Here is a 13170-nt window from a genome sequence, read left to right on the forward strand (position 1 = left end):
TTCCTGGTAATCGATGCCATAGGTCTGAGTGTATCCTTTAGCCACGAGACGAGCTTTATATCTATCGATTGATCCATCAGCCTTATACTTGATTGTGAAAACCCATTTGCATCCCACCGTCCTCTTCCCATCTGGTAATGGGACCAAAGTCCACGTGTCATTTTTTTGCAATGCCGACATCTCATCCTTAATTGCTTGAGTCCAGTTTGGATCTTTGAAAGCAGCATGCACATCTTTTGGAATGTCAGTTGACGACACATTATTCACAAAGGCTTCAAGAGGTTCAGATAGCCTGTGAGTGGACATATAATTGGCAATGGAATACTTTGATCGCTTTGCATGACTTTCTGGAGAGTACCGAGTCGGTGGCTTACCCCGATTGGATCTGTCAGGTAATACATATCTTGCAGTAGTATCTAACATAACATTAGAATCAGCAGGAGTACTTACCTCAGGAACATTCTCAGGAGACATGCAGTTAGGTACTGAAGAGGGAGGGATTATATCAACAATTTCATCAGTAGCATCAGCATTTCCATCGGCAGCTCCTCCATCGACGGCTCCATGGACAAAATCAATAGGACAGCTAGCAACCGTACTTTCATCAGCAGCTTTATCGGTTCCATCGACAGTGGGCTCCGTGGGCTCGGCAATGGGAGAAACAGTAGCTTCACCGACAGAATCAGTGGGACAGCACGGCCACGCTAATCCTGGCCAATTCTTTTCTTCTGTATCCCTTGTCTCCCCCTGAAGGGAAGAATTGGATGCCGAGGAGAAAAATGTGTCCGACTCCAAGAATGTAACATCCATGGTTTCATACATCTTGCTAGTGGTTGGATCATAGCACCGATAGCCCTTCTTGTGCACTGCATACCCCACGAAGACACAACGAACAGCACAGGGATCAAGCTTACTTCGTTGATTCTTGTGCCGATGAACAAATGCTACACAACCAAACGCCCGTGCCGGAAGCATTAGAACCGATGGTAGAGTGAAATGTTGAGACAGTGCTTGCAGCGGTGTCTGGAAGTTGATAACTTTTGAAGGCAGTCTATTCAATAAATAGACTGCTGTTGTGACTGCATCATTCCAATATCGGCGAGGAACATGGGCACCAATCAGTAATGCTCTTGCTATTTCAAGGATATGTCGATTCTTTCTTTCAGCTACTCCATTTTGCTGTGGAGTTTGGGTGCATGATGTTTCATGTATAAGACCATTGATATTAAAGAACTCTTGTAGTGGCCGATTAACATACTCACCACCATTATCAGATCGAAGAATCTTGACTGTTGCTGAAAACTGTGTATGAATCATGGAACAAAATGACTTGAAAATATCAAGAACTTCATTCTTATGTTTTAACAAATACAACCAAGTCATTCGAGTACAGTCATCTATGAAAGTTACAAACCAACGGACTCCAGTAGATGAAGTGATCGGGGATGGTCCCCAAACATCAGAATGTACTAAAGCAAAAGGTGTATTCGACTTATTCAAACTGACAGGATATGAGGCCCTATGACTTTTGGCTAATACACAGGTCTCACATTTTAAATCGGCAGTTTTGATACTCGAAAAAAGTGCTGGAAAAAGGTGCTTCATATACCCAAAAGAAGGATGTCCTAGTCGCTGATGCCACAGTCGAATCTCTCGTTCTTTGGTGTTATCGGTACTCCTTGTCTGATTGGCTCTACCGATACTGAAATCATCAATGTAATATAGATCCCCCCTCCTAGTACCACGACCGATTATCTCCTTTGTGAGAATTTCCTGAAGAAGACAGAAGGTTGGATACATCAGTACCATACAGTTAAGATCAGTAGTTATTTGACTTACTGATAGTAACTTATTTGACAGTGAGGGAATCAATAAAGTATTCGGTAGAGATAAAGACGGAGATAAAGTAACAGTTCCAGCTCCTGTAACTGGATACTGCACACCATTAGCATTGGAAATTTTCGACCGTCGTGGTTGAGTTACGGATGAGAAGTCAGTTGGATCATAGGTCATATGATCAGTGGCTCCTGAATCGACAATCCAATTACTATCGCGTCGATGTGAGGAGTTCATACCTTGATGCTGATTGGTAGAAGACGTAGAGTGCACCTGGGCAATATTGATATCAGCAACTGCAACGGCCACCTTTCCATTCTGACCAGCAACATTCAGTCGATCAGCTGGCCAATTTCGCCCTTTGCGCTCTTTCCACCAGGTTGGATATCCGTGCAACTTGAAGCACGTATCTTGTGTGTGCCCTTTCTTATTGCAGTGGGCACAATTAACTTCCTCAGTTGGCATCTCGGCTCGGGGTACTAAAATCGGCTCATTCTTCCTTCCCTTGGAAGCCATGACAGAGCCGATTGAGTGGTCTCCCCCTATTATCATCACCGATTGTCTGCTGTCTTCTCGTCGGACATAGGCATATGCCTCTTCTACTGTTGGAAATGGTTTCATCCGCAGAACATCACTGCGAATCTGGTCCAGTCGGTCATCTAACCCATCGAGGAAAGTGTAGACTCTCTCTTCCTGTATGAGAGAATTATACCTGCTGATATCGGCAGCACATTCCATCGGGTTCGGCCGACGAAAATCGATCTCCCTCCACAAACCTTGCAAATCGTTGTAGTAGTTTTCGATCAGCCCACCAGCTTGTCTCAGTCTAGTCACCTTCCGCCTCAGATCATACAGTTGGGATGTATCGGTTCCATCAAAGTATGTGGTAGCAATAGCATCCCATACCGCTTTTGCTGTGGGAAAACGAACGAAGGTACCGATCAAGGATGGAGCCATATTATTTATCAACCACCCTTTCACGATAGAGTCTTCAGTTCGCCACCGGCGATACGCTGGATCTGTTGGTGACGGCTGAGGGAGTTCACCATTAATATACCCCAATTTGTCCTTCCCTGAGATATACATCTCGACAATTTGGGACCATAAGGCATAGTTGGTATCATCCAACTTGATGCCGATCTGAGCCGAAGACGAATCCATGCTCGGTGTAGACTTCTGGCAGCTATTCAGGACTTCCATCATCCGAGTGGCAAAATCCTCTAGAACTACGTCAGCTTGTCCTTTCCCACCGTCCGTGAGCGTAGACGATTCGGCCATGGCTGGTTGTTGAAGAAATTATCAGAGTAACACTTTGGAGCAGAGATCCTAGAATCCCTGCTCTGATACCATGTTTGAAGGAACGAAATTTAGAGAGAGAGTTTTGGGAAGATTTTCTTTATTTCTCTGATGCAGACTAATGATGGTACCGATGCCTATTTATAGGCTTTACACAAGAAGGTCATTGATTATCCTCTCACCTATCAACCACTAACAGATATCTATCAACCACTAATAGATAACAATCATTCCTATCATATCTCTAATTGATATACATTCAAACATTAAGAATATTCACGAATCTTATCTGATACCAATTACAATTCAATCCAACAAATGTTACTCCACTCCACTATAAAGATGTTTACCTAACTCGGTTTGTTTTCTTCGATTCACTATTAGAGATCAGTAGACGGCCCGATTTGCCAAATGAGATGGGCTCTAATCTGGACTGTCTCAAACAATATTAAGTGGGCAACCCAATTCAAACCAGTCTCATTTGGTAGATTAGGACCACAGACGGCAGGCTGCAGTTGTAGTTACCCTGATTCCACCATTACTAGTTGTGAAGACACTAATACGAGAAGGAAATAAGAGTTTGTTTGATATAAGAGTCTTACAAAAAGAGTAATTAAGGGGGACAAGAAGTAGATAAATGTACGAAGAGTAATTAAGAGGAACTAGAAATAGATATGCATGTTGGGGGGCAGGGGGAGGAGATTAATCTATCTTAGATAAAATGTCTTAGTGCCTTTAGGATTATTCCGAAAGTTTTGGGGGTTGTGGGGGGACCGAAGGGGCTGCGCCTCCCCAGCCCCCTGTTCCGTCCTTGGTTGAATCATAAGGGATTTGTGAGGTATTAACAACATACCCATGCAAATTTGGTGAACTTAAACAAAAATATAGATTATCAAAATTGATGACGTACATCAATTTGATTTTGACTATTACTTATTGTGATTTTTGGTTAGTTGTCTTAAATTGCGTTGAAGACAAATTTTGTTTTAATCGAAATATTGGGGACTAAAACTGTACTTTTGTTGCACATTAAACTTTTGATTTCGGTGGGATAATTGATTGAGTTAATTCTTCTTGGTTCAAAATAGTTCTTGTCTTTAGCATTTCTGGTTCAAAATAGTTCTTGTCTTTCTCCTTGGCATTTTCTAAATAAACGGTGATTTGAAATGGAGCTTGTTACGTGAACATTTGCCCCTTGGCATCTTTCAATGGAAGTACTCATTCATAGGTGAGTCTGAAAGGAAATGCGCATGCTAAACAAATATTGAGATCAAGCTTTCAAGGAAACTTTCACGTTAACCTATGAAATTAAAATTGAGAGCAGGTGCAAGGTCTCTTTCAATCAGAATAATTGCTTGACAATAGTCTGATTACAGTAATAAAAAATTTGTTAGGTTGCAAACTGATAATATACTATATAACAAGGATTCAATATTGACATATTGTCATTGTTGTAAGGCCACTTTTCTTCTTGGTCTGCATAACTTTTGGAAATAATCTAGAATTCTGCTTCAGGCCGGCTGCTGCTGCACTTGCCTCAATGATCTTGTCTCCATAATTTTTTTAAAAATAATCTACAATTCTGTTTCGGACCGGCTGCTTCTGCTGCTGCACTTGCACTTGCGAAGATGTCAGAGTCATTAGTTGGCCCGCAAATATAGATGTCACCAAATCATGATGTTAACCAGCTACGTGCGCACATCAGGAGTACTACCACTATATATGCCAAAAATCTTGCGATCTAGATAACTCCTTTTTTTATTTTTTTATTTTTTATAAACGATATAATCTCATACAATGAAATATGCACTAATGTGGCAGACAATATTTTACTTATATCACAGATACAATAAATCCGAAAAATCACTACATCTAATAGATCTAGAAAATTACAAAAATTACATTATAAAACTCAATAAATTTGGAATTTAGACAAATCACGAACAACCCAATGAATATCTATGCATGCCAATGCTATCTAATCCACTATTCAACTTGTTTAAACTCAAATTTGATGTTGAGATCTAATGAAATAACCTAAAAAATTCCAATGATCTAGAAAAATTGACCCCTGAGGTTGATGAAATATATGAAAATGTACATGGTAAAGCGTCAATAAATAGATTAACTTGAAATGTTCATTAATTAAATATTCATTAGGGATTAGTGCCACCTAATTTTTTTCATATATATGTCCAAAAATCCAAAAAGATTCATCAGATAGCACTCGTCAATGTGTCAAGAATAGGACCAAAAAGAAATATAATCTTTTATATAAAATACCAATATAACCCTAGTTTCCCTCAATAAGAAAAATAGTTCAGTTATAAAGGGGTTTCAGGGTAGGCTTGTACAGGAGATATAACCAAGGGTGTTTGCTTATAATTAACCAAGAATATTGTGTTACATAAACTGTGGAACGGTTAGATTTTGTACATAGTCATACCATAAACCAGAAATATTGTTCTGCAATTGTTCCAAAATTTACATAATTTTAGTGTCCATTTGACATGAACTTTAACAAAATGCCAAGAAATTGGAAAAAAATTGACAATTTTGGCCATAGGTTACTGAGCTAATTTCTCCTCATGTTGAACCTGAATCTCAAAGTTCTTTCTATGCAAACTGATTTTAAGAAGCTTGAAATGCTAAGCATGCTATCTCATCAGGCCGGACAACTAAATTAAGATTTTGAATAGATTAAGTAACCAATGGAGCACTTTACCCTAGTTTTAGACATCAACTTCATGTTTCCAACACCCCCCCCACTCCCCCCTCCCCAACAAAAACAAAAAATGTTATGATTAAGTTCTCAAACCACTTGAACAAAGACTTACACAACATGTTAATTAAAATTTTCTTAAGTGATGATTTTCTTATGTGACTTAAAACATCCCAAAGGATTTGTCTCGTAACATTTAGAATTGTGTCCGTAATAGACCTGATATGATCATAATTTGTTGCTAAATTAATAATTATTTTTCCTTTGATTTTAGCTAAATATTATTTTAATTGATAGATTCTACTTATATTTGGTTAATGGTGTCAATTGTAGGAAGGTGGAGCAAAAAGAAATAAAAGATGTGATTTTTCAAGAGTTTCCCAATTCAAAATGAAGTTTACGTAGATTATTGGCGGAAGATTAGGAGGAAGTTTATTTGGTTTCAAAAAACTAAAAATTAGGAAAATGATAGGATGACCGGCCCGTGTGATTAATACTCGAAGGAGTCAACAGCGTGAGTGACTCTTTGGTGGGCGCCAAAAATTGACAGGTTGTCAGCCTGTGCAATAATAAAAACCTGCTTAACTAAAGTTAATTTCTGTAGATAGTGGTAAGCAGGGTCGAATCCACAGGGATTGGGTGTAACTGTTTCTTTTCAAATTCACAGTAACAAAGGGGGTGTTTTTGTGCAGAAGGTGGCGATCTAAGAAATTTAAATAAAATCTAAGAAGCTACTAAAAATTAAATAACAATTTACTAAAATCAAATGAATAATAATTAAGGTTCTAGCCAAGAAATAACTTCAGCAATGGTTCACGTAATTGATCATCGATACAAAAGCAATTCCAATTATTTACTAATAAATAGGTTATAACTGTCAAACAAGTAATGACAGCCAACCCCTCCTTACTGTGTCGGTGACTAAGGTATGTCCGTTAATCACTGCTCCAATTGAGAAATAATCCTAGGTACGCCCGTAAGATTTAATTCCCCAATTGCCTTACGTATTAGAGGAACCCTATTCTAACCAAATAACACATTACCAGGGTTATTTTAGATTAGCCCGCGTATTCCCCTGACACAAACCTAATCATACCAGTTGTCACTATTTTGAGGCAATCAAACAATTACGGATTTAATGTCCCAATTGATAATAGATTATTCAATTAACTAATTATCCGGATCCAAGATAATTAATTAATTAATTAATCATAAGTACTGCAATCAAGGAATATGCGAATATCAATAAATAAAAGAAAAAGAATAAATTAAATCGATCTCACAATTTTTAGGCGAACCAAGGCCTCCGATGTTCCTTGACTAGAGTAAGAAAATTAGTTCATCCTTGATGAACAAAGCCCACAGAAAATTGTAAAGAAAGCCGCGGCCATTGTCCCTTGAAATTGGGAAAATTCAATTCGTCCGTACAAAGAAAGAATAACACGTTTCCAGAGAATGACTAAATTGATTAGCCCTTGTCCTGACAAATGGAGGAAAGCTACTACGAAAGCAAGAAAGGAAGAATCAAAGTTCTTCCATTTGATCTTGACATGCGTAAGAATCAAAAGCAAAAAGAGATCCTAAGGGAAAAGTCAACAAAAGCTCAAGGCTCCCTACTCCTCTGCCATCCCTGGTTTTTATCTAATGCTTTCTCTTATTCTCTTGTGCGGTGGCCCACACCAGGAAAAAACGAGGACTTCGGCCCACTTGCCCAAAAAAGGGCCTGCGTCTCTTTTGTTCCCAAAAATGCCCCCTGTATGCCTGCCATTTGAATTTTTTTCCAATGACTGTTAAATTGGCTTTGGTTGTGATATTTTCGTTCTACTCCTTAAAATAAATGCAAATTACAAAAAGTGAGTAGAATCGAATAATTAATCCATATCAAGTCAGGTAATAGGAGAAATGAATAATAAAATAAATGATAAAATTGTAACCTATCAATTCCCCCCACACCTAAACTATGCTTGCCCTCAAGCATGAGAACAGCAAACAAGTACCAATATTTGATAATGGTCATTGCTCCATCTACCATATTGCTAAGATACCAAGAAAAACATAGATCAAGTATAAGTGATCAATACCCAAGAAACATCACCCCGGTTAGCTTCTAAACCACAAACTCCTTCAATTCTAGGTTAACTAATCTAAGAAAAAGAAATGACACACAACATTTATTAGCAAATAGTCCAGTTATTAACCAAAATCTGAACATTAAATCCATAAATCGGCAAGCTGATTTTTATCACACACTAACACAACTTTCACTTCTTTTTTTTCATTATTTATTTATTTTTGTCTTTTTTTTTTCAATAGCACAAAGGACTTAGTCTCTAACCATCGAAACCTTTTGACGCGAACTCCAACATTTGCTAGATGAAGGAGCCCGGTTACTTAGCTCCTATCGCTATACGACCATTTACTCATAGAAATTACTACTTTTTGACGCGAGAATCGACACTTTTGGTGAAGACCCCCGGTTACTCGGTAGTAACTAATAGCGGAGTACAGTCAACCTTATTTACAGCCACATAGCACAATAACGCAAAATAACACCGTTAAAAATAAGAATAGGAGCAGCTAGCCTCATTATTGCCCAACATGGAGTATTAGAGTCAATATTGGACCAATTCACATGAAAATGCCAACAATCATTCTCTCTGCCTAGAAAAGTTAACAAAGAAATCAAAAGAATTAAGCAACCACCGATATTCACCAAAAAAATGTTTTTGGATTCAACCACATTAACTTGATACATTTTATTAATAAAACTTGGCAACAGTGAAGTTAGAGGCAACAAACCAACATCAAACTTTGGCAGTCATAGGAGAGCTAGACAGGTGAATGACAAAAAAGTAACGAAAACTAGACAAATGCCAAACTAAAAATAAAGGAAAAACAGCTAAAAACTAAAAACTACTAAAAACTAGAACTACAACTGATCCCCCCCAACACCTAAACAATACATTGCCCTCAATGTGACAAATTAACATCAAAAGTAGGGGAGAAGGTAACAAAACTTCCCTGAAGTGGGGTCAAAGTGATGGGTGGTACCCAAAATGAGGCATAAGACCCGCATGCTGCATGAATGCTGCCAAATTCTCCACCCGTCAATTTGTTTGACAGGTGGTGATGGCAGACAGCGTCCGTAGTAGTGGCGGCGGCGAGCTGGAGCTTGGGTGAGCTGTGCGACGGAGAAGGAGAAGACCGCAGAGTCTGCGCGCGGCTGCGAGCGTTGCCTAGACGGAAGAGCTGCTGACTAGGCTTGGAGGAGAGCTGGTGGTGGAGTGGTCATGCGGCCGTGAGCAGGGGCGAGACGCGCGAGGGAGCTGCGCTGCTGGATGGCTCGCCGTGCGCGAGGTTGGACGGGGGAGTTGGCGGCTTGGGCGGCAACCGGAGAGAGAGAGATTCGGAGGGAGAAGGAGAAGCGGCGCGCCGCAGTGGCATCGAGCAGCGGGCGGCGTGCGAGCTTCAAGTGACACAGAAGGAACAGGGGAGAAGGAAGAAAGAAAGAAGAAAGAAGAAAAAGAAAGAAATAAAGAAAAAGAAAGAAAAGAAAGAAAGAGAGGAAAAGGAGGAAAAAAAAAGAAATTGGATTTCTTTTTTTTTTGTTTTTGTTTTTTTTTCAATTAAAAATATTTTTTTTGAATATTATTATTATTACAAAACTCATTTTCGAAATTCAAAATTAGAGACTAACACGAAATCAATAACCGCCCTCGAGTTTTTTTTTTGAATACTTACCTTTCCCGCGAACGTAACGTGGGCACGTCAAGAGGGCAGGAACCCTTCTGTCCATGAGCTTTCCCTATGACTTGACGCGGGCGCGTCATGACAGAAGGATACCTACAAATCACCAAAAAAGAAAATTTAAAACCTGAAATCAATCAAACTCAAGGAAAATATATTTAAACTATCACACAAAACCAAACAAACAATTAAAAGAGATTGGGTTGCCTCCCAATAAGCGCCTTTCTTTAATGTCTTTGGCTAGACATTATCATATTTTGTTCATGGAGGATAAAATCTTGTGGCTCGTCTTAATGTTTCTTCCTCTATATAGTCCTGATAGCCCTCGTAAATTGAGTAATCCTTGGGCACATGAGTTACGGGTAGGGGTGTGCAAAGTCGAAAAATTTCGATTTACCGACCGATTTCGAATTGAATTCGGAATTTCGAATTCGGTAATTCGGTAAATCGGAATGGAATTCGGTAATTCCGATTTCGAATTAATCGAAATCGAGTCGAATTCGAAAATGTAATTTTTGAAATCGAAATTACCGATTTCGAATTGGAATTTCGAAAGCGGAATTCGAAAGCGGAAAAGTAATTCCGAATTCGTTTTACAATATATGTAATATAAAATTTATATTATATAATATAATAACAATAATACATTATAGTAGTTAGTCTTCGGTCAAAAAGGACAAAAAAGCAAAAGCTAATCTGTTAAGCACGTAAGCTCCAGTCTTCAGTCTTCCTTCCTTCCTCCGCCTCTGACTCCACCAGTCTCACAACTCTCACCTTCCTTCCTCCGCCACCAGTCTACCAGTCTTCAGTCGATAAGGAGCTCAACTGAGAGCCTTCAGCCTTCAACTTTCCAACTTTCTCAGCTCTCATCTTCATTCTCTCTCACTCTAGTCCTTCATCTTCAAGCCATCAAGCTAGCCCATCATCAGCCCGGCAGTCTTCATCTTCAAGCCCGACAGTCTTCATCTTCAAGCCATCATCAGCCTTCATCTTCAAGGACAAATTGAGGTACGCTGGTGATTTTGCTTAATAGGGGCTAGGCTATAATTGTTATTAATTTGTGTTTCTAGTTTATTTTTCTTAGGCATTTCATCAAACAGCTTGTGAGTATTCTGGTAGTTGCGAAATTTCAATAAAAGCAATATCTTTTAATTGTAATGAATGGTTGTATAAGTATTGTGATGGTTTAGATTGTAATGAAACAGCTTGTGGTTTTGTATTTTGACTTTAGATTGTAATGGTTGTATTTTATTCTCGTGGACTGGAATGGTTTTATAAGTACTATAATGAATGGACTTTGTATAAGTTACTGCTATTGCCACTGCTATTGCCAGTTCGCCACTGCTAGTTGTTGCCTTTCCAGATCTCGCCGGTGTTGCTTGTTGTGATGCAGACTTGTGAGAAGTTATTAAAAAAGAAAAAGAAAACAGGTTTTTGACATTCGGTGAATTCGGTAGAATTCACCGAATTCCGAATTCCGAATTGAATTCAGAATCGAATTCGAAATCGGAATTGGCCAATTCGAATTTGAATTCGGTCGGTAATTTCTATGCCAAAATTTCGAAAAATTCCGATTTCAAACTTTTGATTTACCGATTTCGAATTCGTTGCACACCCCTAGCTACGGGCTTCCATGGACTAGTAAATGGCGCCAAACAAGTGAACGATAATTTGCATTCTCCATTCACTCCCTCCTCACGTGCATTTATTGGTCCAAGATATCTTGTCATCGCTACTCTTAATTTATTCCTGTCATGAAATTCAAAATTTTTTGATATAATAAAGTCAATTTCAGTAACAGGAATTAAAGAATAATAATCAGGAGAATATTGATTAAGGATTGGAGGAGATGTCACCGCATTTGGAGATTGTTCACTGGATTCATTCACCTGGATGAGTTGATACTGGGGCCTCATTTCTTGCACTTTAGCTTTCTTTTCAACTGCATCTTTAGATCCGTTTCCTTGAAACTCTTACAGTTCCATGTCATTTGGCCAGATAATTGCACTCACATCTTCTTCAAGGTCGATATTGGTTTGTGAGGGCAATTCTTCAAGGTGAGAAGCTAATCGCATTATCCCGGATGTCAATAGTTGCACTTGATTCGCCATCGCTTGTGTCTCCTGCTAAATTCGATATGCATTAGCAGCTAGTAATTCAATCATTTCTTCAAGAGACATACCTAACACGGATGATGGTTGTTGAGAGTCTTGCTGTTGAAAATCCATTGGCCCGGTCGCATAATTAAAATTAAAATTTGCCCACCATCCTTGATCATACCTGTTTGAGTAAGGGTCATACCACGTTTGATATTGAGGTGAAAAATCTCCAAAAGTATCGATTGGAGCACTTAGGTCATCTTGAAATGCGGGGCATGTGTCGGTTGAATAACCTGAGGCAAAATAAATTTCACAATTTGCAACAGCCCATTGATCATTAGGAAAAACACGAGTCTCATAATCCCATTCAGGAATAAAATCCAGTCTATCATCAACATACGAAATGTTAGCAGACATAAGGTGGCGATCTAAGAAATTCAAATAAAATCCAAGAAGCTACCAAAAATTAAATAACAATTTACTAAAATCAAATGAATAATAATTAAGGTTCTAGCCAAGAATTAACTTCAGCAATAGTTCATCTAATTGATTATCGATACAAAAGCAATTCCAATTATTTACTAATAAATAAGTTATAACTGTCAAACAAGCAATGACAGCCAACCCCTCCTTACTGTATCGGTGACTAAGGTACGCTCGTTAATCACTGCTCCAATTGAGAAATAATTCTAGGTACGCCAGTAAGATTTAATTCCCTAATTGCCTTACATATTAGAGGAGCTCTATTCTAACCAAATAACACACTACCAGGGTTATTTTAGATTAGCCTGCATATTCCCCAGACACAAACCTAATCATGCCAGTTGTCACTATTTTGAGGCACTCAAATAATTACGGATTTAATGTTCCAATTGACAATAGATTATTCAATTAACTAATTATCCGGATCCAAGACAATCAATTAATTAAATAATCAAAAGTACTGCAATCAAGGAATATGCGAATATCAATAAATAAAAGAAAAAAAATAAATTAAATCGATCTCACAATTTTTAGGCGAACCAAGGCCTCCGATGTTCCTTGACTAGAGTAAGGAAATTAGTTCATCCTTGATGAACAAAGCCCACAGGAAATTGTAAAGAAAGCAGCGGCCATTGTCCCTTGAAATTGGGGAAATTCAATTCGTCCATACAAAAGAAAGAATAACACGTTTCCAGAGAATGACTAAATTGATTAGCCCTTGTCCTGACAAATGGAGGAAAGCTACTACGAAAGCAAGAAAGGAAGAATCAAAGTTCTTCCATTTGATCTTGACATGCGTAAGAATCACAAGCAAAAAGAGATCCTAAGGGAAAAGTCAACAAAAGCTCAAGGCTCCCTACTCCTCTGCCATCCCTGATTTTTATCTAATGCTTTCTCTTATTCTCTTGTGCGGTGGCCCACACCAGGAAAAAACGAGGACTTCGGCCCACTTGCCCAAAAAAGGGCCTGCGTCTCTTTTGTTCCCAA

At 38.7% G+C, this 13170-nt stretch overlaps 1 protein-coding gene across 1 annotated transcript; it reads right to left on the reverse strand.

Moving 5' to 3' along the window:
• Window positions 1-1467: 1467 nt before the first annotated feature.
• LOC140007732 (uncharacterized) lies at window positions 1468-3302 on the reverse strand. The gene is made up of 2 exons (XM_072050870.1): window positions 2076-3302; window positions 1468-1773 (listed from the first exon to the last, which is right to left on the reverse strand). The coding sequence occupies exons 1-2, from the start codon at window positions 3112-3114 to the stop codon at window positions 1736-1738; spliced, it is 1077 nt and encodes a 358-aa protein (XP_071906971.1). The 5' UTR covers window positions 3115-3302; the 3' UTR covers window positions 1468-1735.
• Window positions 3303-13170: the final 9868 nt, after the last annotated feature.

The sequence above is a fragment of the Coffea arabica genome, chromosome 5c, assembly GCF_036785885.1.
Source record: "Coffea arabica cultivar ET-39 chromosome 5c, Coffea Arabica ET-39 HiFi, whole genome shotgun sequence".
Lineage (NCBI taxonomy): Eukaryota > Viridiplantae > Streptophyta > Magnoliopsida > Gentianales > Rubiaceae > Coffea > Coffea arabica.